A 24,421-nucleotide genomic window follows, 5' to 3' on the forward strand; every position below is an offset into this window, starting at 1 on the left:
ATCTAAAGACTGACTGAACTACAAAAAAACAGTGTGCCGCAGTCTCTTTATCTCTCCGTCAGTTGGTTGTTTTCGCTAAACATGCAAACAATGGCAGCCCCATTCTGCCTCCTCAAAGAACAACAGCAAACTCATTTATTTTCTTTGTCTCTGAACAGATATTGTTGACTGCGGAGCAGGTGATCCGCTCATTCTCCACACAACTCTCACTCTATCCAGCCTCTCGGTCTTCAAAGCAGCCGCTTTGTGGCGGGGAACAGTTAGCAGTTTTATTTTACCACAAAGGAGGCAGGAGGAAGGTTTAAGCCACCATTATCTTTTTCATTTTTTTATCATTAGTGCTTTGGACTAACAAAAAAATTCCTTCAAATTCTTGTCTCTGAACTGAAAGGTATGCTTCAGAGGATTACCTTGAATGAAACTGTATTAAAGATATTAAGTCCTTGTTGAATTGTGGATTTTCCAGGCTGAGATTGTACAATTCAGGTTATGTTTTCTCAAATCTTGTCTTCTTTTTTCATGTTTCTGAATATTTTGGCTTTTGTCTTCTTTGAAAAGATGAGACAAACAATACAAATTGGAAGACAAAATAAAATTCCACTTTATGAGACTCGGGCAGCCAAATACAAACTACAAAAACTCAGAGGAAGGAAATGTCACGTTCCAGAGGAGAAAGCGCTCCCTGCCAGGAGGTGGTGGGTCTTATGTAAGCGAGAAGCAGCGGCCAACTGCCTGTAGTTGCCTGATGAGTTCCAGTTTAAAGCCAGGCTGAGGCCTGCAACACCTGCGATAAACACAAACAGCAACAACAATGAGCACACACGTGCCCCGCGTGAAGCCTTCAGGCTCTTCTTCTATTTGGTTGCTGTTTAGTTTTAACATCTTATCTCTATTTTCAACATATGTCTTCATTTTGACAATTTTTTTTCTAGCACTTTTGAGATTCGGGATTCAGAATTTCTGATTTCAACCTTTTCTCAACTAGATCTGAAATATTTCAAAGAGATTCAGATATTACTTTCAAAAACCTCACTGTCTGAATTTCAGTTCCATTCACAACATTTTTCCCTTTTTTCTCCAAAAGCCACACAAACGAATGTTTGTCCTTGCATATTTGCGCCTTAATGTGGCCCTAATACTTTGTCACACATCTAATGACTTTCTGAGTGAGAGAAATGGATCCGTCCTCCCTCTCGGGACTGAAGCGACACGCTGAGCAAACACAGATGGATTGAAGTGGAAAGAATTAAGAGCGGGGTCCTGGCTGGGGTTATGAGTGATGTTTCACTCTGCTTGTTTTGTCAGGTCAGCAGCTTATTTTGGGGGAGAACATTGTTGAGCAAACCCCTGGTGTTTAACCGGGCTTTAGGCCTGCCAGACAGGTGTGGGGCTGGTCGATAAGCCCCCAACAGGTCCACTTCTTCTCCCCAGTCCAAGAACAAGAAAGCCAGAGTGCATTACCACGGATATAAATGAGCCTTATCAAATGCCAGGCACTTTTTTTTTTTTGTCATCTTCTCTGTCTATCAACATCTGAGACAATCTCTCTCATCTTTATTTCTCTTCGACTGCAGTTTATGCACTCCTCTGAAGCGAACTCGGGGCCTCGACGTATCTCTTTTGCCTTTTTCCTCCGACGCTCTCTCCTCACTAATACTTCTTCCAGACTTATCTCACTCAGTCTTTGACAGCGTCTCTCTTATTATAATATTATTTTATTATCTTTTTTTAGCATTCATGCTCCCCCGCCTCTTTCCCAGTTGCCCTTTTCTGATCCATCATTTTCCATCTCCACACTGCCGGCGCTATCATGAATAATGGAAGGGGGGGAAAAAAAAAAAAAAAAAAAAAAAAAAATCGGTACGTTGAAAAAGAAACCGTTTTCGGGCTGAGTCAGCTCCCACAGCGCCGATGGTATTTCCTGCGGGTGAATATGAAGTCTTGGAGGGATGCGGATGTACATTCACCACAACACTACAAGAAGGATGGCGCTCCGCTTCAGAGATGAAAATACAATGAGGGGAGTAAATCAGTGAGTTTGCTGAGACATATGGGCTGAAGCCTCACTTCTGTGAATATTGTTTGTGGTGATTGCACAAATAATTTTACTCAGGTGCATTTTTGGATCGTTTCTCTGCATAACAAGTGCATATTTAGTTCAGATTCTGCAAAGAGTGGCTGATACTGATCTGGAGACCCCCCTCCCCTTACACACTTCATGCACTCATTGGATAACAATATAGCTTCTGGAAGAAGCCTGTGTGTGTGTGTGTGTGTGTGTGTGTGTGTGTGTGTGTGTGTGTGTGTGTGTGTTGCTCGACTATCAGAGCTCTTTGTCACTGTGGACCGTGGTGCGCTTGCTTTTCTGATCCAGCCAGATTAGCAGTGATCTTAAACAGATCCCGTCTGATCCGTGCTGCACAGTGGGCTCCAAACACGCTCCTGTCAACTTTTCAGCACTGATTCACAGAGTGGCTTAAACTGCGGTTGACTCGCTCGACTTAAATAATGCAACACGTAGTATGTGAGGAAATATTGATTCTGTGAAATCTTGGGAAAACAAATTTTATGGTTAACCACAAGCTCTGCCATGGTTTATATTTGGATTGTTCTCACTGTTATGACAGAAACTGAACACATGTAACTGATGACAATTGATGTTATTAGCTATTTCTGTAAAAAGTCATGGAGTTTGTCAGGTAAGTAATAATAATAATAATAAAAAAAAAACTATATAGTAAGGTAAGCTGGACATTATTTTGAAAAGTCTCTGAAAACTCTACATCTTCACTCTATAATACTGTCAGATCATACATGGCACGAGCTGAGCTGTAGGCAATTTAATTAACTTATTTAGTTTAACTAAAGTCACATCAGTCAGGTGAAGGACGTTTGAGAATCTGTTTGTTAGTAATACTTGAAAAATGGATATTTGAATGGCAACCAAAGACGTGGCCACAAAGCAGCTGAGATAAACGACCAACATGCAGACAGACAATACGACGGGAAGCGAATGCTAATTCAGTTCTGCTATTGTTAATCACAGAGAGTGAGGATGCTAATCAGTGACAGTGGGACATTTTTCACGATGCCATCAGCAGGACGGGGTTAGCCGTAATGAGGACATATGTACTGTTCTTTCTTTGTTTTGTTTTGGTTTTTTTTCCTCTCTGCTGGTGAAGTTGCTTAAATCACTACGAGGTGACATAGATTTTATTCCAACAGAGATAAATGATTCACAAACACCACAGGAGGGAGGGAATCCCACCTTTTTCCTCCGGGCAGTTCTCACTGTCTGCATGCAACAAATTCAGATGGGAACATCAGGTGTGAGGAAACTTTGGTGCCCTGCAGCGACACTTGAGAATTTGACTTGGACTTCTGTTGACATCCTTCAGTTGTGGAGTAAATGAGTTGACATACAAATGACAAAGCCTCGGGGAAATTATGCTTTTGCAGGCAGGGGTGAAGAAGCAGGTTCAGTCGGGCCCCCGAGTCCTTTCGGGACCCGGCTTTGTGTGACATGAACTTCTAAAGAGCTCTTCAGCGCTGGCAGTCTCTAACGCCACTGAGTACTTCCTGTCACCTGTTTTCTGATTTACTTCTTGCTACCTTTAACCTCTGTTATTCAGGATTCATCTCACGATGTCTGTTCGGACATCATAATTCTATCAAAGGAACATGATGTTCAGACATTCTCGCACAAAGACACACATTCACTTTGTTGTACAAGAACAGTGTGATTATGGAGTGTGTGGCATTTTTCAATTGGGCTTGCTGATAAATAGAAACATGACTCCGACAGCAGAGCAACAAATTTAGTATATTAATCACTAAAGCGACGGCACATTGTAATGGATTTTGTGTTTTATCAAAGTTTCAATAGAGCTACAACTGATCTTATCTCCAAACTGCTTCACACAGTAAAGTGACACTCTGTGCACTTTTTACCTGAAACAAAAGAGGAGCAGGAGATCACTGCACAATGATCGTCCTTGACTGGCCACTGTACCCAAAAAGAGAGATTAGACACTAAACAAAGAACAATTATGACAAGCTGTAATTAAAGATTACTACTTCTTTGTCACAATGATTCCTTTTTTGCTAATCCTACAGTTTAATCTTTCTTTACTTTTGGTGCTATTTCAAGATTTTTGTTTTGTTTTTTTGTCTTTTTCTTAAAAACGAAAAGTTGAAGCACAGAAAAAAGGCAAATTAAAAATGTACAGTTTTTTTGGCTGGTATTTTTTTTTTTTTTTAATAACTGGAAAGTCACCTTGTTCATTTCTCTTTACTAAACCTGAATGACACCTTTTCCCTTATCGTTCGATGTCCAGCTTAGCAGGAACGCATCTGCGGGGCTTTTAGACACTATGGGTATTACAACAAGAACCAAACACACCAGTATACATAACACTTCCATCGGAAAACATTGCACCACTGCTGGGAAATCTCTCATTTGGACCAAGAATTTGGCAGAAGCGGATGTTGGCCTGTTTTTCTTGGCCTGTTGCTGTCTGCTTAGGGCACAGCAACAGCTAAAAAGTAATTATGCGAATGTCAAATTACAAATCCTTGATGATTCATGTTCACAGGCTGACCACCACTGACACCGAGACAACATGAACTGCATCCATATGCCTCTTCTCTATTTTGATTTACAGGATGAAGGTGCTTTTCTTCCAAATTGTACCCTTCTATTAGAACCACAGCTCATAACATGCTTATTGAGTGATGCTGCTCAGTAAGTCATTCATTATTTTTATTGGCTTGAGACAAGAGAAATACTGTACAGATAAAATGACTGGCTCCACTGTTTCAGCTAACTTTAATAGTGAAGTGGAATACTGCCCCCCTGACCAGCTGCCAGGATTATGCTGGCAGAGATTGATAATATTGTGAACACTGAGTCCGTCCCACTCAAATCAAAAAAAGGTACTTCAAGGTCTCTTTCTACAAAAAGATACAAAAACGCATTAATTCCAAACTCGACTAAGTAATCAATGAATGAACCCAGTAGGGATTTAACTGTTATTATTTTTTTTACATATTGTAATTTAAATATTTTGTGACAGCATTTGATGTGTGATACTTTCCTGAATATGTGTGTGTGTGTGTGTGTGTGTGTGTGTGTGTGTGTGTGTGTGTGTGTGTGTGTGTGTGTGTGTGCAGCAGAGCCTTACTTTACCTGGTCTATTTAAAAAGTTCCATCATTCCAACTATTTTCTCAGTTTTTTTTTATTTTTTTTTATTTTGCACTGAGATGACGACCCTCATCAAAACCTGTGAACTCAGCTGTCAGTTATGTTTCATTTTCAACCCAGTGCATACGGGGACAGAAATATCTGGCTTGAGGAGAAGCGAACTCGATTGAAATTTAACTGTAGAAAGATTATCTTTTTAATTATTGATGAAAAATCACCACAAAATGAAAAGTAAATCAGTTCCGATTTGTGGCACTGCTAAAGATGATTGCGTCGGTAGTTGCTGCCATGTTACTACAAACAGATTGATGCAACGAGGCTTTGATGTGACGCGGTAATGAGAGTCTCATTGCGAGCAATGCCAGCCCCCTTTTGTTAATTTGACAAAAGCACTTCCCAATCTGACTGTCGTATTTGTCTGAGCCTATGTGAACACACACTTCGTCCCAGAACAACAGATTAGCACTGAGAATATTTGGATTATGACAATGAAAAGCAGATGAATCCACAGGATTCAGCAGGAGGCATCATAAAGCTGTGGTTAGCCATGTTGTCTCAGCAATAATGATCAAGTTCTAATCTTATCAGCAGCTTTTCTGAGTTGAGTTTGTATGTTATTGAACTCTCTTCCAGAACTCCAGATTGAATGGCCGTCTCTAATTTGGCCAAGCCGGACCTGAGAATCCGCCTATTGCATTCATTTTAAAGCCTCCAGTTTTTGTGCACCAGCATCTGACTCCTCAATATTTTGACAAATAAAACGGCGAAGAAGGGGTCCGCATCATTTCGTCGAGGCAATCAGGGCATCCTCTGGGGAAATAAATTCAGAGATCTCTCTTTCAGTGGGTCCATTATCCTGAACACCGAGTCGAAACTGTGTTTTTGAAAGATTAATGCATCAATCCAGTGCACAAATATTGAGTTCCAGATACTTTGGCAAAGCCACAAAGTGAAACAAACCAGTGTTTAAGCAACAAGGATGGATGGAAAGATTTTTATAGATTTTTTTTTTTTATATTATGATTTGAGCAACTGTCGTGGCCCATAGTAGACAGAAGTTTGCCGCCATAGTCATCACAATTGATTTGAAACACGGCACCGATCAGGTTCCTCTTTATATTGGTGAAATATGGAGTCGCTAAGGAGAGGTGTGCTCAGTCTGAGGACCAAAGTAACGTCCACATGAACGATAGGTCCCAAGATATACCAGCAGAACGCTAACAAAATTGTCATTTTAGCTCCCATTTTTCCCGTAGCGCCTACTCCTGCGACTTCTTTTTCAGACTGCTTTGAAAATGTTTTATTTACCAGCCCAACATCTTCCATTTCATCCAGAACTTGACTATTAAACAAGTGCATTCATCTTGCTTTCAGAAAATCACATTCAAGAGGCGACTGCTCCCTTGCTACCTATTAGATCCCAACACTTGCAAGATGCCATAGTGATAAAATAATCAATATTATGTACTTCTCTCGACAGGCTCTTTATTATACAGACAGAAGGATTGCGGCGCAGTGACTAAATGCTTGGTGTGTGCTTTAAATCTGATCCCTCTGAGGAGTTTGGGTCAGCCTGTCTGAATTTCGAAGTTCTCAATCTGGGGTGGTAATTATGCAGCAGGCGTCACACGAGTTGAGCTTAAAAGCACCTCTTCAAATAGAACAGGAAGGAAGGGGAAGATATATGGACAGATGGCTGCTTTAACCCTGAAGAGCGATGGTGGAAGTGCAGCGAATGACTGAAAGTGATTTTATAAGCCGGAGGCAACAGAGATATGCTGTCTTCCATTCAGTTGAATAAGCACTAAATGTGCACGGGGGCATAAATGTAATGTGGGAATATTGTACAGCGCAGACAGCTGTAGGAGACGCCGTGCTGCGGCAGGACAAAAGTTACTGATTGTTGAACTGCTGGAGTTGTTAGTAGCCTCCGTTTCCAAAGAGTGCACAGGGCTCCACATGGGGTCTCCTGTTTAAGGCTGCATCACCAGAGCAAAGCACTAAATCAGAAACTGTTTGCACCGAACCTCCACCTACGAGTTGAACACTTTTAGACCAACATGCTTCTGCTACCTCTGCTTTTAGTACATTAGTGTCATTATGATGTAATTTTCTTGACTGTTTCCATTTCGTGCTGCTGTTCCTTCAACATCACTGCACTAAAAACTGTTTTCCCCCCAAAAACTCAGCGGTTCTCATCACACTGGTGGTTCAGCATTTTGCCCAAGGGCACTGTAGCAGAGAGGGATTGGATTGCCACCCTTGGCGACACATATGGACGGAGCAGCACAAGCTCCTCTGCCATTGCCTTCTGCAAACGCTCAGCCTCAACGGAGCTGTGGACATTTTGCTTCTCAGCGATGTTTGACTCTTTCCACAGAAGCTGTCATCAGCGAACAAAGCAGTCAAGTATGACAAATGGACTGTACGCCCGCACACATCCGCCAACAAAAGGCTCACGCTCGCTAACTCATGGTTTTAATTAATTCAGCCATGTTATTCAAGAGTAGAGGGAGGCGCAGTTGTAATGCATTTTTAAATAGAAGCGTTGTTCTTTTTCTTGTTAACTAATTTTAATCCTTCCTCTGCTGAGCCAAACACAAACAACTCTCCAAAAGTTTTGAATGATGCATTAATGCTTATTTACACAAAGTAACTTATGTAAAGTAGCAAGAAAAACTTTTCCATTTTAACACAATTTTCAGTATAAGAAGGCTTTCAAATGAGTGTGCCAAAGGTCAGAAATGTCATCTAAGGGTACCGTAAAATAACAATATGCGTATTTCATGGGAAATAGAAATGTATTGACAATGGTTTGTTTTTCAGTTTCATGCTCCAAATCATGAAATTTATACTCGACTATCAACATTAGGTAAGTCAGGTATATCGCATGGTAAATGTAGTGGTTCTTATTAACGCCTCACAGATAAATTGACTTTGCTTCCTGGCTGAATCTTTCTTTGTTTTATATTTTGATTGGATGAATTTCCACTGGGTCTACTGGCTTCCGAACCAAATCCAAATGCATGCTTGTTAGGTTAATTGGGGACTGTAGTTTGCCTGACACGGCGTGAATGTGCGTGGGGGAGTTGGACTGGTGACCTGTCCTTGCTGTAGCCTGGATTTTGCCCAATATTAGCTGGAAAAGGCTCCATGCCTGTCCAACCCTAATTTGGATAAATAAAACTGAGAGGATGAATGGACTTAGCTCCCAGTGAAAATGTAGAGCTCCAAAGTATGAACAGAGTTAACATCCATTTTTGCAAGCACTACTGAGAAGAAAAGGAATCTAATAAACAATGGTTAACAAAATCTAATAATCAATATAATGACATTTGGATGATTGACCGACTCCTCTTCTATGCAGATGATGAACATATTTGTATTTGTTTTGATGGTAAAATAATGTCATTTGAGTGAATAAAGTTTTTCGTGCTTTTTTTTTCTAAACATATTTGGATCAGCCTTGTCTGAATACAGATAGTTATGCTTAATACAACATAAGTCTAAGGAATTTATAAAGCATGAACGAGTGAAAAAAGAAAAAAAAAAAGAAACCCTCCATGAATTAAACATGAAACCAACGGTGCTATCAGTGCCGCCGGGTACTGCAAACAGAGTCTGGCGACTCAAGCTCAACATATTTCCAGCAGAACATCAACATCATCCAGAAGTCAACCAATCTTATCCAGCAACTGCTTATTTACTCTGCTGCCACTGGGCAAACTGCAACAGTCTGATGGCTAAAACTGTGCAGGTCGAAAGGACCTTCTTCGCTTTGGGCGATCAGACTTCTCAACAAGGACATGTCTACTGCGACAAACTTAAACACACCAACCTGAGGGCTTCTCTGATGTGGCTGCCACTGAGTGACACTGGCAAACCCACGCCTTCCGAGTAGTTTCAGCCATCGCCAGCACAGCCACTTCAGATTATCATAGTTTTAAATCATTTTATCGTCAATTTATATCTTGCTCATTGTTTTGTTGAACTCCAATGGTACATTCCTTCATTTAGATAACGTATTAGACTGATTATATTTACTTATACATTCCTGATGCTTAATTTCTACTTCAGAAGTAGCAGTTTCACAGTGAAGCTGAACAAAGCCGTTGTATCAGCTCAGACCGGATCGACTGAGCCTCACCGGATGAAGTGGGAAGAAAAGCCGGATGAATGACTGAATGAATTAACGTTAAACCAGGGTGATACAGTGGTTTAGATAAGGCGGTAAAGTTGATTTATGACTCAAAAGTGTGTCTGGGTGATTATTTATCTTATGCATTCTGTGATAAATGTGATGTACCTCGCTCCTTCCTCAAGTCTGGCAGGGATAGGCTTTGACTTTCATGGCCTCATCTGAACTTAAAGTCCAGTAATTTTTTTTGGAATATCACTTGGATATTCCTTCCAGCCATGACTTCCCTAAAAAACAGACTCCTTTGGTCCTTTAAGCCAAAACACATACACTTACTTTCCACTCACTGTCCACTAGAAGCCATAATATATTGTGCAGCCTAAAAATAACCCTGTGTGGAAAAACAATGACTGATGTGACATGTTACACGTAACGAGCATGACCGTGAAGAAAGCTAAAAAGTCATGTTTCATCTTTAAATAACTGACTTTCTGCCAAGCCGGTGCCAGAATTATGTTGTTTTGGTATCTCGGAAAGACTCGTTTAATCAGTTTATCTCTGCATCCCTCCTCCACCTTGATGACTTTCCTCCATGTCTAAAATGACGACCACATGAGATAAACCATCAACGTTCGTCAAATGCATTCCTCATTCGTTCCCGTTGCGTTTCATATGATTTTCTGTACAAGCGGATTCACACGTGAACTCTTTTGTATTTACAACATTTGTCTGCATGAGGAGTTTTCTCTCTACCTCTGCATTTCTTATCACTGCTGTTATTATGCTGCTCTCGGAGGACAGTATGAAAACTGTCATATTTTACGTGTTTGAATTCAGTGCGGCAGAGAACATTTCAAAGCATTCTGCTGGATTCCAACAAGGCCAGACAATGATCTCTTTCTGAGCAGACTTCTTTTTTCCCCTTACATGTGTTCAGAGAGTTCCCTGGTCACGATACAGTGAAAAGTCTGAGGCGCTATTGTAGTACATTTTGACAACACGGTTGAGCCGAATGGTTAAAACCAAAACGTCTACATGTATCTCATTTCATTCATCACACACTAAATGGATTACAATTGCAGCCACTAACCTGGGATAAATGAGCGAGGTCATTAAGAGCCTTATTGAGGTTATTTATCCTAAGCTTTGCTTCAAATGTCTAATATAAGATAGTTAAGAGAGAAAATCAGGGGGCCAGAACTAATGTACCGACAAATTATTGGAAAGAGGGAGGGAGAAAATGTGTGGTTTGAAAAAACAAAAACAATCAATAGACGGTGTATTTATTTTGTGGGCATATGTGTGTGCTCCTTACTCTGATGTGCAATCACGATCTGACAAGCACAGGGACACTGTGAAAGCACAAAATGAAAGTGTCTACGAGACAAGCCTTTCGATAAAAAGGACAAAGACAGGTTTGCATAATCTGACACATTGAAAATAGGCTTTGACAGCCTCCTCTAACCAAAAAAAAATCAACTTTACAAATGAAACATTGCATGAAAATTTGATTCTGATTTCTTTCAGGGCCCCAAAACATTGTATTAAGAGTCAAGACTTATTTTAAACTTTGATTACAATCAGAGTTAGTGTCATTTGACATCAAATTTGATCAAAAGGTTTTGATGGATTTAAAAAACAAAAAAAAAAAAAACAACAGTTGACCCCAACTTTGTGAGAACAGCTCATTGAGAAGGTCTTTTTGAACTGAGACTTTGGCAGTCATAACAAAGTCTCTTTCAGAAATGTCACAGAATTATAATGCGATGTCTGCTTTACAAGGCTTTTTAGGCAAAGGTTTACCGACCATCTTTGTGTCCTCAGAAGAATTTGACCAACTTCTATAAAGACACATCACTGGATGTGTAATATCACATCCAATGTGATTGTTTTTGTTTTGATTTCAGCAGTACTGTACTGTTATTTCTGAGAGAACAACGTTCTTCGAGAATCGTGTCCTTGGGGATTATTTTTGAAGCTGTTGCCAATGACATCCTCGCTTCAGATCTCAGAAAGTGAACAGGAAGCAGGAGACCTGTGTCCCCAAACATATAAGGGTCTGTGCTGTTGGATGCTTCACATACCAGGAGATGTCAAGTGGAGGTCCAAGACAGAGAGGATGAATCAGACTCTCCACTAACCTTGTTCAAGTCCCTGCTGAAAGCAAAAATCCGTCTGATCATAATCACAGGGAGTCCAACTTTATCTCATATGCACCGTCTCCGACTCTCTCTCTGCAGCTACGTAACGTTACAACATTTCACCTTGGATTCTCAGACAAGCTCCCTGATCTGCTGCTAATGCAAATTCTCCTCACTTTTACAAACTAATGAAGGACATGATTGAGTTAAAATTGGATATTTTCTTGTGTCTGAGCCAGACTACTTCAACATTATGTGCACACATTCCTATTGACCTGCTGTTCAGGTCTGGATCGATGGTTTGACTGATTGTGGAAGGACAGATATGTTGGCAACGGGCAGGTTATGGGTATACAATTGAGTATGAAAGACATTGGCCCTCAACAAACCAATTGATCGGACCTTTAAAGATCAATGATCCACTCAAGACTAAGTGAGTGAGGAGAGGAAGAAATATCAAGGTAAATACTCCATTCCTGTGGCCTCACGGCAAATGAATATAACAGCAATTAACCGAGCAGTGTTTTAGATTTAATTTGTACTTACTTCTAATTACTACTCTTTGGACATGCAACCATAAATCATTGTTTCTATATTGTGGAGGAGAGAGCTTACTGCCACCCAGCACTGATTTTTACTACCAGTGCCGTCACTGATTAATATTCTGTATCAGATGCAACGGCATGGATTTCTTGGATATGTCAAAGTTCTTTGTTGCTAGATTGAGAAGACCCGAAACAAAATGTACAATTTATTATTTCGTCCATGCACATGGTAAGAAGCAATCCATTCATTGTTTTGTTTCTTTAATTTCCCTCCATCTCAAAGCGAACACTGAGCTTTAATAGCTCTTTAAAAAGATAGAAAAGAAGAGTAAAATTTCCACAAATCGTTCCAGCCGAGTGACACTGCATGAAGGAAAATTACACATTAAAACAAATGCATGGAAACATTAAATGTTCCCTTAAAGGATCTTTTGATAACAGATCATACAAGCATAATGAAGCAGTCTTGTGTTTGCAAACACAAATCAGAGGACAGGATTAATAAGCTGACAGTCTGCAGACTGTGCTGTAATTACATAACAATGAAGGTGCTGAGATTTTCTTGACTCTTTGGAAGGTATGTTATACTTGTAATTGATTCCTTCCATTTTATTTGTCTTTTCACTGTAGTTTACTATACTGCATGAGAGAACAGAGAGCGACAGCCACTTCACAGCCGACGCAAGAGAATACGAGTGTTGGTTGACCAGAAAGAGCACCGAACCCAAGATGAAATGAGAAATGGAAGAAGCCATGGATGCCAAGAAAGGATGACAAAACTATGTTTTAAAAATAAAGTTTTTGTGCACCAGCAATGTGTAATTTAGTCTATTATCCTAAGTAAAGAGATTAAAAAAAATGGGCCAGTTTTTAGAGCAGAGTAACAATTTCAAAACCACGAAGAGATGAGATACAGAGGGTCAAGGCAATTAAAGGAAAAAAACGGTTGGGTGTAATTATGGTATTGGAAAAATGGTTGGAAATAACATGGTGAGTGGAATATAGCATCAATGCAATCCTGACCTTGATGTTATAGAGTGGGGTCAAAGGTGAACCGTTTCCTGCCAGGAATCCTATGAAAACATGCAGCACTCTGATTGGGGTCAGCACTCAAGGTTATGATGTGTGTATGGAAACTGGTCTCATAAAGACTCTTGTATCGTGATGGAGTAGCCCTCATCACCATCAACGCCGTCAAGGTTTGCACATTGATTAAAAGAGAATAAATGGCAACTCGAACCGATCTTTAGCAGATAATGACTAACATTTTATTAGATGGAATGCCTTCTGAGGAATAAAGGCTGAAAATAAGAGAACCTTGAGGCTCAACTGTAGATATAGTCACTTTCATTTTTTGTGGTACGTCTTAGCAAGCCACATTCCACATGTAATCTTTCACGCCATGCTCCGCTGGTCATCTGGTAGCCGGGGCGTGCCTTTGTACATGATAATGAAAGGAGAGAATGCACAAAGTTGAGGAGGGGCCTGTCCATCTCTTCACCTGCTCAGTCTGAAACTAGGTTCCACAGAAAAATGCAGACATCCTGAATCCTGCAGCCTGAACGGTTCCCCCTGAAAGAATAAAGGCCTCACACACACCTAACCGAACACAGACACAGAAGGGTGTGGTTTACTACAACTTGAAAAGAAGCTCTACGTGACTGAACTCCTCACCAGACCACAAAGACCAGTGTCCACTATGCTGACATTTAAAACAAAAACTAGTTCCAGATCCCTGAACATGGGACGCCATTGTACTTGTCATTTCGAAGGAACTCGAGTCTTTGCAACTCTTTCTTGTATATTAGACAAATGTGGTTTACCGCACAAGAGCAACTGCTAAACAGACGTGAATAATTTGACCCAAAGGTCAGCAGAGTAGGTTTTTGTTTTTTGTTTTTTTTGCAACTTACAGGAATTATTGCAGTCCGCTTTCGAACACACTGACCCCTCACAATACCAGGATCCTGACCCTCAACACAAGATGAGGTGTTTTTTCTGTTGCCATGCTAATTGGAGCATCACCTCCTCGAGACAAGCTTGACCCGAACAAACCACGTTTTCCTCGGGGATGCTTCCAAGGAAGCTCCTTTCCAGAAGGTTTCAGTGATTAACCTTAATCTGCATCAGGGCACATATCTGCAACCTTTTCCTGAACCCCTTACAGTATGTTGTGCGTCGGTTCTCTTCGCCTTTTCACCTGAATGCTTACTGTTGAATTCTGCGCACACAACATGAAGCAGGTAGAGCGGGAGGAAAAATCTCATCAGGTATTTTATCTGATGGCACAAATGTATCCTGGGAAAGGCCTAAGTGGTCCTGTGATGCATTTATTATGCATTTATCCTAAACTGTTTATTTATGCAGGTACTTGTGGTCCTCTGGTGTGAGTTAAGTCTTTAATATTTAGCGTGTCCCAATTATGTGAAGACTGGAAAATACAGAAAATCTACCTAAAGCATTTTCATCTGATTTCTCATGTAAAGTTTTGAAAAAACATGATGTATGTTACAGTCATTTAATAGGTTGCTGATAGTCAAGAGTCGAGTCATCTCATACAGAACAAGAAACTGAAAACAGAAGCAAAATCTTATTTTCTAGTAGGCTTGCAAGCATGCTAATATTCCCAATATTTTACTGTCAGTGACCGAATGTTGACGCACAAATTTGAAAGCTGTTTTGACAGAATAAATTGCAGAGGCAAGATCTTTTGTTGTGACTCAGTCAGTCAAAAAAAACGAAAAAAACAAAAACAATACATTGATAACAAGAATGTGGAGCCACTGTTGGAACACTGCCACACTGCTAATTTGGTGAGGAATACAGGTTAAAAAAAACAAGATGTTCAATGTAAATTTCTCAACTGCATACATCGACGAAACAGATGGTGAAAATTATAATAGATTTTTTTTCATTTTTTAAGAATGGTGGATGCAACAACACTGAGACCCGAGCTGAGATATTGATGATGCTGGCATGAAAACTATTTATCTCATTGATGTCAGGAAAGAAAATCTGAATCGCTGTTTAATGCCAATGTCTTTTTTTTTCCCTTTTTTTTTTTTTAATGCAAATGCTGAATATGAATATTTCCATCGAACACTAACACATTTCCCCTTGGGAATGTGTCTGACCCGATCTGAACTAGGTGATGGTCTCACAGTGTCGTTGTGACACACAAAACGAGAGAAGTGCACTTGACTTACAAAGGCTAACTCAAACAACCCAAAAAAGAAAGAAAGAAAAAAAAAAGCGATATCCTGGAGCGATTCCACAGTGGAACGGTTGGGGTTTTGTTAACATTGGTTTTCTTTTCATCAACTCTTCTCTTTTGATCAGCATGTCAAACAAGTGTCTGCGAGCTGGGAGGCACTGAAGCATTGGAAAATACCGAGAAACAAAAAGGAGATTTAAATGATTTTCAAGTGTCCTGCAATGTGTCAAGAACTCCAATATGAAGCAGGACACTTGGTCAAAATCAGTATATCATAATGTACTCACATATTGTTCGCTAATGAAGTGCAGAATTTTAAAAAAATAATTTTGTCTGGTTCCCAAAAAGACTTGTGAACTGCAGAGTCCTCCTATCAGAGTCCTCGAAACAGCTCAAATTGAGGTGAAAGTCACGTCACATGTAAGTTTTCATTTATTACATCATTTTTTTTTTTTTTTTTTAAATATTCACTGCATTTCTGTTATGACTGTTTTTTTTTTGTTTTTTTTTAATCCCTGGAGTGTTAAAACCGTTGAAGTGCTGCCTCTGGTTTCCATTTGATTACAAAGGCAACAATGACTTGCACAGTGGGCAATGACTACATTTAAGTACTTCAGCTTTTATTCCAGCTGTAAAAAGACCACATTGCCAAGAGTTTACTATTATGTTAGTAATCAAGAGGGCATGTCAAGCATTTTCGTGCCACACTGGTTCTGTCTGGTAACGTGGAACCGTTTTCTTTTTATTCTTTTCAGAAAGTACAATATGTCTTTTGAAACGTGCATGAAAAGGGTTTGCTCAGGACAAAAGTTCAAGGGTGAAAAAAAAAAAAATATTGCTGAGTTGCCAACAGTAAATCAGTTCATGGTGTTGGTGAGTTTGGTTTACTCAGGGAGCCAATTTTATTTATTTATTTTTTTTTTAATCATGTTAGACAAACTGTTCAATTCTTAATGCCTTGCTGTTCTGTTTTTAGCTGAAGAGAGACACAGGTCTGACGGGCCAACTGTGTTGCCATGGAGGCAGCCGTTTTATTTGATTATTTATTTTCATGACATTCTGGTTTTGCCATACTTAACTGGTCGGGTTGATGAAGTGGCGAACCCCAAGGCGCTGTCTCGCCACCAAACACCAGGGCCATTACATTTCACCTCCAAAACAGATAAGTAGAACAAATTGCCTCTCATCCCAAGTAATGGTTCATAATTATTTGCTCCGATAGGGAAGGTTCTGGGAGCAGAAAAACAAGGCACTGGATGGCTTCCCTGCATCCGAGGCAAGTGGACCATTGATCTGTCGAGATGCAATCTCGGTGCATAAAGGTGAGGGCAACGATGCAGTAACCAGTCCGGCTCGCTTTAAATCAAACGCTGAGAAACTTTATATAGAGTTTCAAATAAATAAGGATCACCTGCAGTGTTCCTTATCATTTTTTATCTTCTGAAGGGTGCCAGAACAGAGTCGATTTGGGTCCTTCCGTCCTTATGAGGGAGCTTCAGGGAAATACTCCCAAAGGGCGTCTGTGAGACACCGCTAAAGGCACTTTAAAGTTTTGTGGGCAGCTATGCTCGCCACCTGCACTCCTCACTTTGCCCTGTTCGCCTGCTTTCACTTTCTTCTCAGAGCTTACTTCCAGAGCCACAGCGACTGAGCCAGAAAAACAGTGCCACTTCACAGTTGGCTGAAAAGTAACTGATGAAGAGTCTGTCAGTCATTGTGCTTGTCAACGCCGCGAAAACACTCCCTGTGCCACACAGCTGCACACACACACTTGGCTAGCTTTTGAACGCGCTCCCTCCCTCTAGTGGTGCGTGGGGGCGAATTATGAAAAGACATGCAACGGAGACAAACTTGAGGCGTTCTCGCCAGTCCATCTGGGTCGAGTTATTAGCCTTTAAAATTCAATAATATCACTGTGGCTACCTTCGTACTGTGCATTCACACTTTAGGGTACATACTGGACAATAACTGTATTCATGTTAATACACTGAGAGAAGGAAGTGTCCAGAGAATCCACCCCTGCTGCCTCTTTCATTTCATCCACAGCAGCAGTTGGCAGCACAATAACACTGGTGTGAAATTAAAAGCACCATATACTGGGAGCTTTCCATTCTGTTCGAGAAGCATAAAAAGGTATCCGTACATAAAACGGACAAAAGTGATTATAATAGGGTCTGCTTTTCCAAAAAAGCCAAAGAGCTCTCTGTCTATATTGTATGGCTTCATAATGTTCTCCACATGCCAATTAAAAGCATTCAGTAGATCAAGGTGTGAAATATAAATGCGACACTGGATAACATTTAACTGGGGCAAAAAGCAGTTGGTTCTTCAATGGTCTTACAGGCCTACTGCTGTGCTGAAACTGCTTTTTTTTTTTTTTTTTCAACTCCAAGCAATGAAACTAGGATGTAGGATAAGAACATTAGCTCCTGTAAGCTAGAGCCAAGCTCCCTCTACAATTTTTTTTTTTTTTCCTATTTATCGCCAATCCTATAATGCTCAGACCGGCTAAGAAAATCCAGATGACTCCCTGAGTTGGCAGATGACAGACAGCCTCAGGGCCACTCCATTACAAACAAACAAATCAACTGCTCCAGCAAACAGCGTCCTACTAGATATATCCTCCTGCCAGTCGGCTCCCATGCCTCTCTTATTCTGTGTGTGAGAGCGAGAAATCAATGTGTAATCATATTCACACTTTCTTTGGCAGGAGACATTGGGGGGCAGACGCGGGATTGAGACGACCGAAAGGGCACACATTCAGACGTTTTTTTTTTTTTTCCCTTCTTTTTTCTTGTCGTCTTTGTTTCGCCTCTTCCTCTGCTCCTCAATTCAAAAACCTCTCCAGCACACGACAGAGGTGATTCATTTTCAGTCAGCTTGATTGGCTGTCACTGAGGACATGTTTGGCGCTGAGATTTTGGCACAGTTTTATTAAAAGGATGTCTATTCCACATGCTTTTCCTCCTTCCACAGTCACAGCTGCATGTCACTTCCTGGTAACCAGCTGGCGAACTGGGAAAAAAAAAAAAAAGTGTTATCTTCGCAGCTACTGCAAATACAAACTGCTGAGACACTTTGAAAAGTCTCCATCAGTTGGGGCTGTTTTGACAATATGCACATTGCTGTATAATTAAAGTGCTCCAGCTGAGAAATAAATGGAAAATGATGCAGGAGTGAAATACATGTGTTCAACGAAATAACAACTCTTCATGTGCAACGCAGGTAAAGAGTTAGAAATGTAAATAAAATTGTGTTACAGTCTTTATCATATTGATTACTAATGCAGTCCTGACGAAAGTAGCGGTGCAAATGTAATGCATGATTTAAAACAAGAAGATGCTGATGCTACCTTGCAAGCTTGGACATTAACGATGCTATTTTGGCCCTAATGGATTTACATTTATTCATGCAGGTCCGTCCATATATGTTGGTTCAACTCAGGGTTGTCAGAACTTTAGCTGACGAAGGGCAGAAGCAAGGCACGCTGTACACTGGACAAACACACACACAGCTGAGTGCAGTACGGAGTCAGTGTTTAGCCCGCATTTCTTGATTTTTGACATGTGAAAGGAAACCAGAGCAAACTGCACACAGAAAGTCCCCTAAACTTAATGAAGGGGCTGAACATTATATTCTTAATCTGTATACATATGAAATTCTCTCTGCCGTGCTGTGTTGACCCTGCACCAAACAGTATGTGGTCAACACAATAAGCAGGATTAAACTTCAAACGGCAAAAGTGCTGCAAATTTCAACTTAACAAATCAAACAAACAAATTAAAAAGGCTATATATACCTTATAGTTTAATGGAAGAAGTAGTGATGGGCATGGATTTCATGGTATTCAATTAAAATCACTCGACGAGTTGCAGAATTCCACCATGTGGAATATACCACTCAGTGAAAAGACGACAACAGATTCTGGTATTGTGACCACAATGGTAATTAGTTTGATTTCTCACAACTGTATCTTCAAAGTTAAGGCATAAATATGACTTGCAAACAAACCTCTGTTCATGGATTCCGAACTCTGTCTTGATCCGGCTAACCTCTGATTCATCCGTTTGCACAACTGTCGCCACCAACACGCTCTTCAAGAAAAGAACACTGCCCATTTATGAGCTTCAAAGTTGAACATCTTACCACAGATGAATTAGGTACTGGAGAAAAACAGCTTTAGCGATTCCACAGATCACAGCCATTAAGTATTCATCCCTTATTTCCATCTCTTTTAAAAAGCGCCAGTGAAATGTGTGGAGACAGCAGCTCGCCCGGCTCAATTATTCAAAACACGCCAACTGCATTGTGGCTAACTGAGGGCTCGAACATGATTATGCACATATATTTCCTTTGTACTCGCCGCTGCCTACCTTCAATCATGATCAGTTTGATATTCTTTCCTTTTTTTTTTTTTTCAAAAAATCTATTTATTAACTTTTTTCTACTTGGCGCATGATTGAATGTTAATGTGTGTTACAGGGTCAAGCAGAGGACTGCTTGTCCTCTTTGAGTGTATCGAGGAAAATTCTATCCATTTTTTTTAAGGTAATCCATTTGGTCTTGGGGATTTCACATCCTTAAATTGAACCTAATATAATCATTTTACATGGGCAGATCAGCGGTTTTCTTAATGTTCTGGCGTAATCCTTGTTTTGGAACTGGGCGAATCTTGTGTTTTTACCATATTTAACAGTTGATAATCCCAAAACTGATTAAGCTGTGAAGATATGATCTCATAAATTTACAAAGAAAAAAAAAAAAGGAAAGTAAAAGTTAACATAATTCAGAATTAGATAGATTCACTTAATGGAAGTATCTACATATTTCATTGGACATAAATCATTATTATAAATCCTGCATGGAAACAAATGCAGTCGTTTCTTGACAGGATCTGCAGTTTAGAGAGAAAAAAAAATCACTTGTTTGCTTCCCTGATACCGACAATCACTTTCTTACACAGTTGCTGTTGCTTTTATCTACAATTATAGAGAGTGTCTCTTACAGCTGCTGCCATCCAGAATGAAGTGCTGGAAGCTCGACATCAGTCTTATCTTCGTCATAAGAGCTGATATCAGCCAGAGCAACCCGCCTTCTTCATCCTCACTTACAGAAAGCACTGAGTCTCTGAACGGCAGGAAGAAGTCATTCTTGTAGCTGGAACGACTTTAATTGATCAAAAACAAGCAATACAAAACTATTTTCTGTGAATAATAATCAACAATTTCCAACAAGTTACAATCTTCATTTGCTTTGTTAAAAAGCTGGTGGAAGCTCATCAGAAAAACAACGTCAAGCCTGAATGCAACATATAAGATCCCACTTTAAAATGCATTACTTCCCCTGCGGTAACCTGAGTGAACACACAAATAAGCCCGCACACATCATCCGCCTTCATTTACAGCTTAAAGTAGATGTACGTAACCGGCATCAATCACCTCTGCAGTCCGCACGCACCCACTCCTCTCTCAGTCAGTATATCTCACTTTTCCAATTTCATTCAGTCCTCCACCCATCTGGTCTCAGACTTGTAGCTCATGATAGGAAGAAAAAAAAAAAAAAACACATTTAAGGAAATAAATAGACCCTTCTGTCTCCCTCCATTTCACCATCACCTCAGGAGATAAGATGAGAGAAACTGTTTTCTCATCTTCCCAGGTATGAAAATGAATGATGCTGCAGGATATGGAAGATTTGAAAGCAGGGGCCTACAAGACGTTCCAGAGTACCGGCTCAGTAAAGCATCGCCAGCTTTTTACCTGAGGAAACCTTATGAAAAAGTCACACCTCTATTGTGCCTTGCCTACACAACTTCATTGCAGTACTACACTGAAATCATCCAGGGAGAAAGGTTCTAGTGCCTGTTGAGTGCTACATTTATGTAATTGTAGAGGGAAGTGGGCAGGTTTAATGTAACAGAGCGGTATCCTGTAAGTACCACCCAAAAAAAAAGAAAAAGAAAAAAGAAAAAAAAAAACCTTTAATATCACAGACAATGAGATAAATGAATTATTTCAATAGATGATCCATTGCTTACACAGCTTTTTATGAGTGGAGCATATCTGCGAGTGAGGCATGGAGGCTTGAGAAAGTTGCTGGAAAATGAAATTCCCCGACAATGGGAGAATGTGATACCTTCGGTCTTACCTTCCTCCCAACCCTGGGGACTTCCAGCCTTCTTCTCGCTTTTCTCGCCGCGTTCCCCCCGGAGGTCTCCGGCGGCCACGATGCTCCAGGTGAACTCCGGGGTGCCCTCCACCTGACGGTCACATGTCCTGCTGCTGCCAGGACACTGGTGACCTGCGGAGAAGGGCGGAGTTCACGTGTGAGGAAATATGCACCACTCATTATTCACCATAATAGTCTCTCGTGGAGTCTCTCTGAAAGACCTTACAACCTATTCCAGCTCACTGAGGGAAATCACTTCGTGTATGTGTGTTTATTTAAAAGTTTTATCCGGGTCTAACGTTGCCAAATTACAAAATGACAGTCAAAAATTGAACGCTGAAACCCATTTTACTGGAAGCTTATTAATCTAAACCCTCTGGGAAGGAAAACTGATGGCACCAGTAAAGTGTTTGTATGAGTCACAGATGATTAGAATATAAAACAGTCTGAAACACCTTGTTCGGTCTGATTAGCAAATGGAACTTGTAATTACATGTGCCACGAGGGGGAAAGATGTATTCAATTAAATAGATTTAATGTTGCTACATTATGTTTGTTGGTTTTTTTTGTGATTGAAAGGCCACAGTTTAAACGCTGCTGGGTCGCAACAGGCAGGCTGTTTGTCCAAACTGGAGGGATTGGAGTTTATTCCAGCATCAGATAGGAACACGGTGACGCTGTCTTCATATTCCAAGAACTCAATGGAGCGTGAACGGTGCATAAAGGCTGTGTTGGTCAGTCTGGTGAAGTGTTTTTCCACTCTGTCAGTGAAACGCCGCAGTATGATATTGTGATGCATGGCATGCATTTTCCCCGAAAAGTCAGCAGCGCAGCCAGCCCGTATAGAAAACACTGCTTCGACTTCAAACAGGCAAATATTTTAATGGAAACATCAGAGACTATTGTGCTGGCAAGGAAAGGTTAACTAATGGCAACAGCCTGCAATCTTGTTAAATTAAAAAAAACAAGAAGAATAGAAAATGTGTCAAATAAAGAAAAGGACTGCAGCTTTCAGGTTTGTATTTTATAATGTGGCCACTCCTATAGGTCACCAGCCTTTATCCACTCAGTAACTATCGCAAACAAAAACAAATCTAACCATTGGGGCAAAAGAAAATTCAACAAGCAGCACTATTTAACAATTAACAATTACGCTTTTGCATGCATTAGAAGGTTCAGATCAGTTGTGTTTGCGAGCTCTCTTGCTTGAAATTGCCAGATGAAAACCAAACAAAGTATTCTGAATTGAACCGAACTGTGAGAAAACTATCAGAATGAATGTAGCTGAGTTGTTTTAAAACCCTTCCCTGTACAGAGTTGAAATTGGCATAATGTTGAAAACTGATCTCACTAATTTCGAGGATCCCAAGACTGTCTCAAAGAAATCAGAAACCTTTCACTCACTACTCACCTCTTAAATTTCTAAAAAAATTTGCTTTTATTTGAATAAATTCTCATTGTCTTAATTCATGATTTCATACACTATTTCTGCTCTTGATCTCGTGAATTAAGTGTTCACAAAATGATAATAAAGGATGTCTCAAGTGTGGTTTGTGTTGACTTTCTGTGTGAATCGAATACAAGCATCACGCTTAAACAATGTAACCTATCCAGTCACGGTCGGTGGCGGAGCGGTTCCTCTATCAACACATTGTTGTAAACACAGTCTGGCTATACGCATAGGGCTGTATTTTGATCGAGCAGCATGGAATTAAAAAATAGAAAAATGAATACAAAGATTCTGGCATTGAGGGAGAAATCTCCATATGGCAGGAACGAACACATACCTTTACATCAGAAAACAAGCATTTCACACACTGAAGTCAACGCGGCCCATAACAAACATGCCACAGGCATTGGGAAAGAATCAACAGCCTTCCATCTGTCTTTGTTGAACGGGCACTGTGGAACTAAACACAGTGTGTTTGGCTACTGCTGTCGGGAACGCTGGGTGTCTGACCAAGATGCACCATCCTCTACACCCAAGTCAGCTGCTCCAAATGGACAGACCCAAGGACGGATGGACGGAATGAGGAGGGACTTGGCCAAAGGTCACTGCTCCATTTCAGTTTTCAGGACTTGACCTTAGAAGAAAGTTGAAAGCTGACCCCAAAGAGAGGACCCTAACTGCTTGGTGACTCTTTTTCCTCATATAATTAATTGCATCAACGGCCAATTTGAACCAGCAAGCGGGTTTAGAAACATTGCGGATTAAGTTATGTGTTCCTCTTCAATACCTTCCTGCTATTTGAGTTTGTGAATTTGTAGTTTTAAATGCACGGAGAGGTCCAATGAGATAGTTTGGACCGACAGCCCTGACAAACTCAGATCTGCTCTCCAGTGGTAAAATTGTTTTCATCTGTTTCAGACATGTACCTTTTGTGATGAAGTGTACGCTATAAACAATTCATTTTTCAAAATATACGTATGGCACTAAAGCCAACACAGGCGCCTGGCAGCACTCTCACAGAGAGAAAGTGAACTATTTCAAGCAGCTGTTGTGGTTAAGTGTTGTGTTATTCAGCTGAAAGAGGCCATTGAGCTCAGGAAATACAATTTTAAGGCTGTATAGGCTGCAACAAGGCTTAGGTGTATGCTGCTTTATTTAACAGGCACATAAAAAAACTAAAGAAACAGTGATGTTAACGGTTTTCCACATGAAATGTTCAGTATACGTAAATCCAGAATTAGAGGTCAGAAAATACTCTTTCTATATGCTAACATAGCGAGGCAGCTAACTCATTTTAGAGTAACTTATTATTTGTTCTGTTAAGTTTGAATGTCCCAACGCTTTAGAAAACGTTGTTGTTGTATTTGTAGTCTGCTGACTGTTGATTCAAATACTTATAATACATGCACTTTAAGCTACTACATCGCATGTATATTTGAAGAAAGTTAAAGGTTACTGCCGGCCCGAGGTAGTGGATTGAATGCTTAAAAGCTGCTTTAAGCTAATGAGGTGGCATCCAGGCTACATTAGGCGGGTTGGGAATGGCCTGACTGTTCAGTCG

General features: G+C 40.4%; 1 protein-coding gene across 2 annotated transcripts in view; it reads right to left on the reverse strand.

The window, feature by feature from the left end:
• Positions 1-24,421, reverse strand: part of alk (ALK receptor tyrosine kinase) — a 410,695-nt gene that overhangs the window by 206,278 nt on the left and 179,996 nt on the right. Inside the window, exon 3 of one of the 2 annotated variants that reach the window (XM_030117063.1) lies at positions 21,390-21,542. In XM_030117063.1, coding sequence (XP_029972923.1) covers positions 21,390-21,542 — 153 coding nt within the window. Of the gene's footprint in view, positions 1-21,377; positions 21,543-24,421 lie in introns of both variants that reach the window. The other variant, XM_030117062.1, reaches the window with a different exon arrangement.

Source organism: Salarias fasciatus, chromosome 19 (genome assembly GCF_902148845.1).
Source record: "Salarias fasciatus chromosome 19, fSalaFa1.1, whole genome shotgun sequence".
NCBI classification, from domain to species: domain Eukaryota; kingdom Metazoa; phylum Chordata; class Actinopteri; order Blenniiformes; family Blenniidae; genus Salarias; species Salarias fasciatus.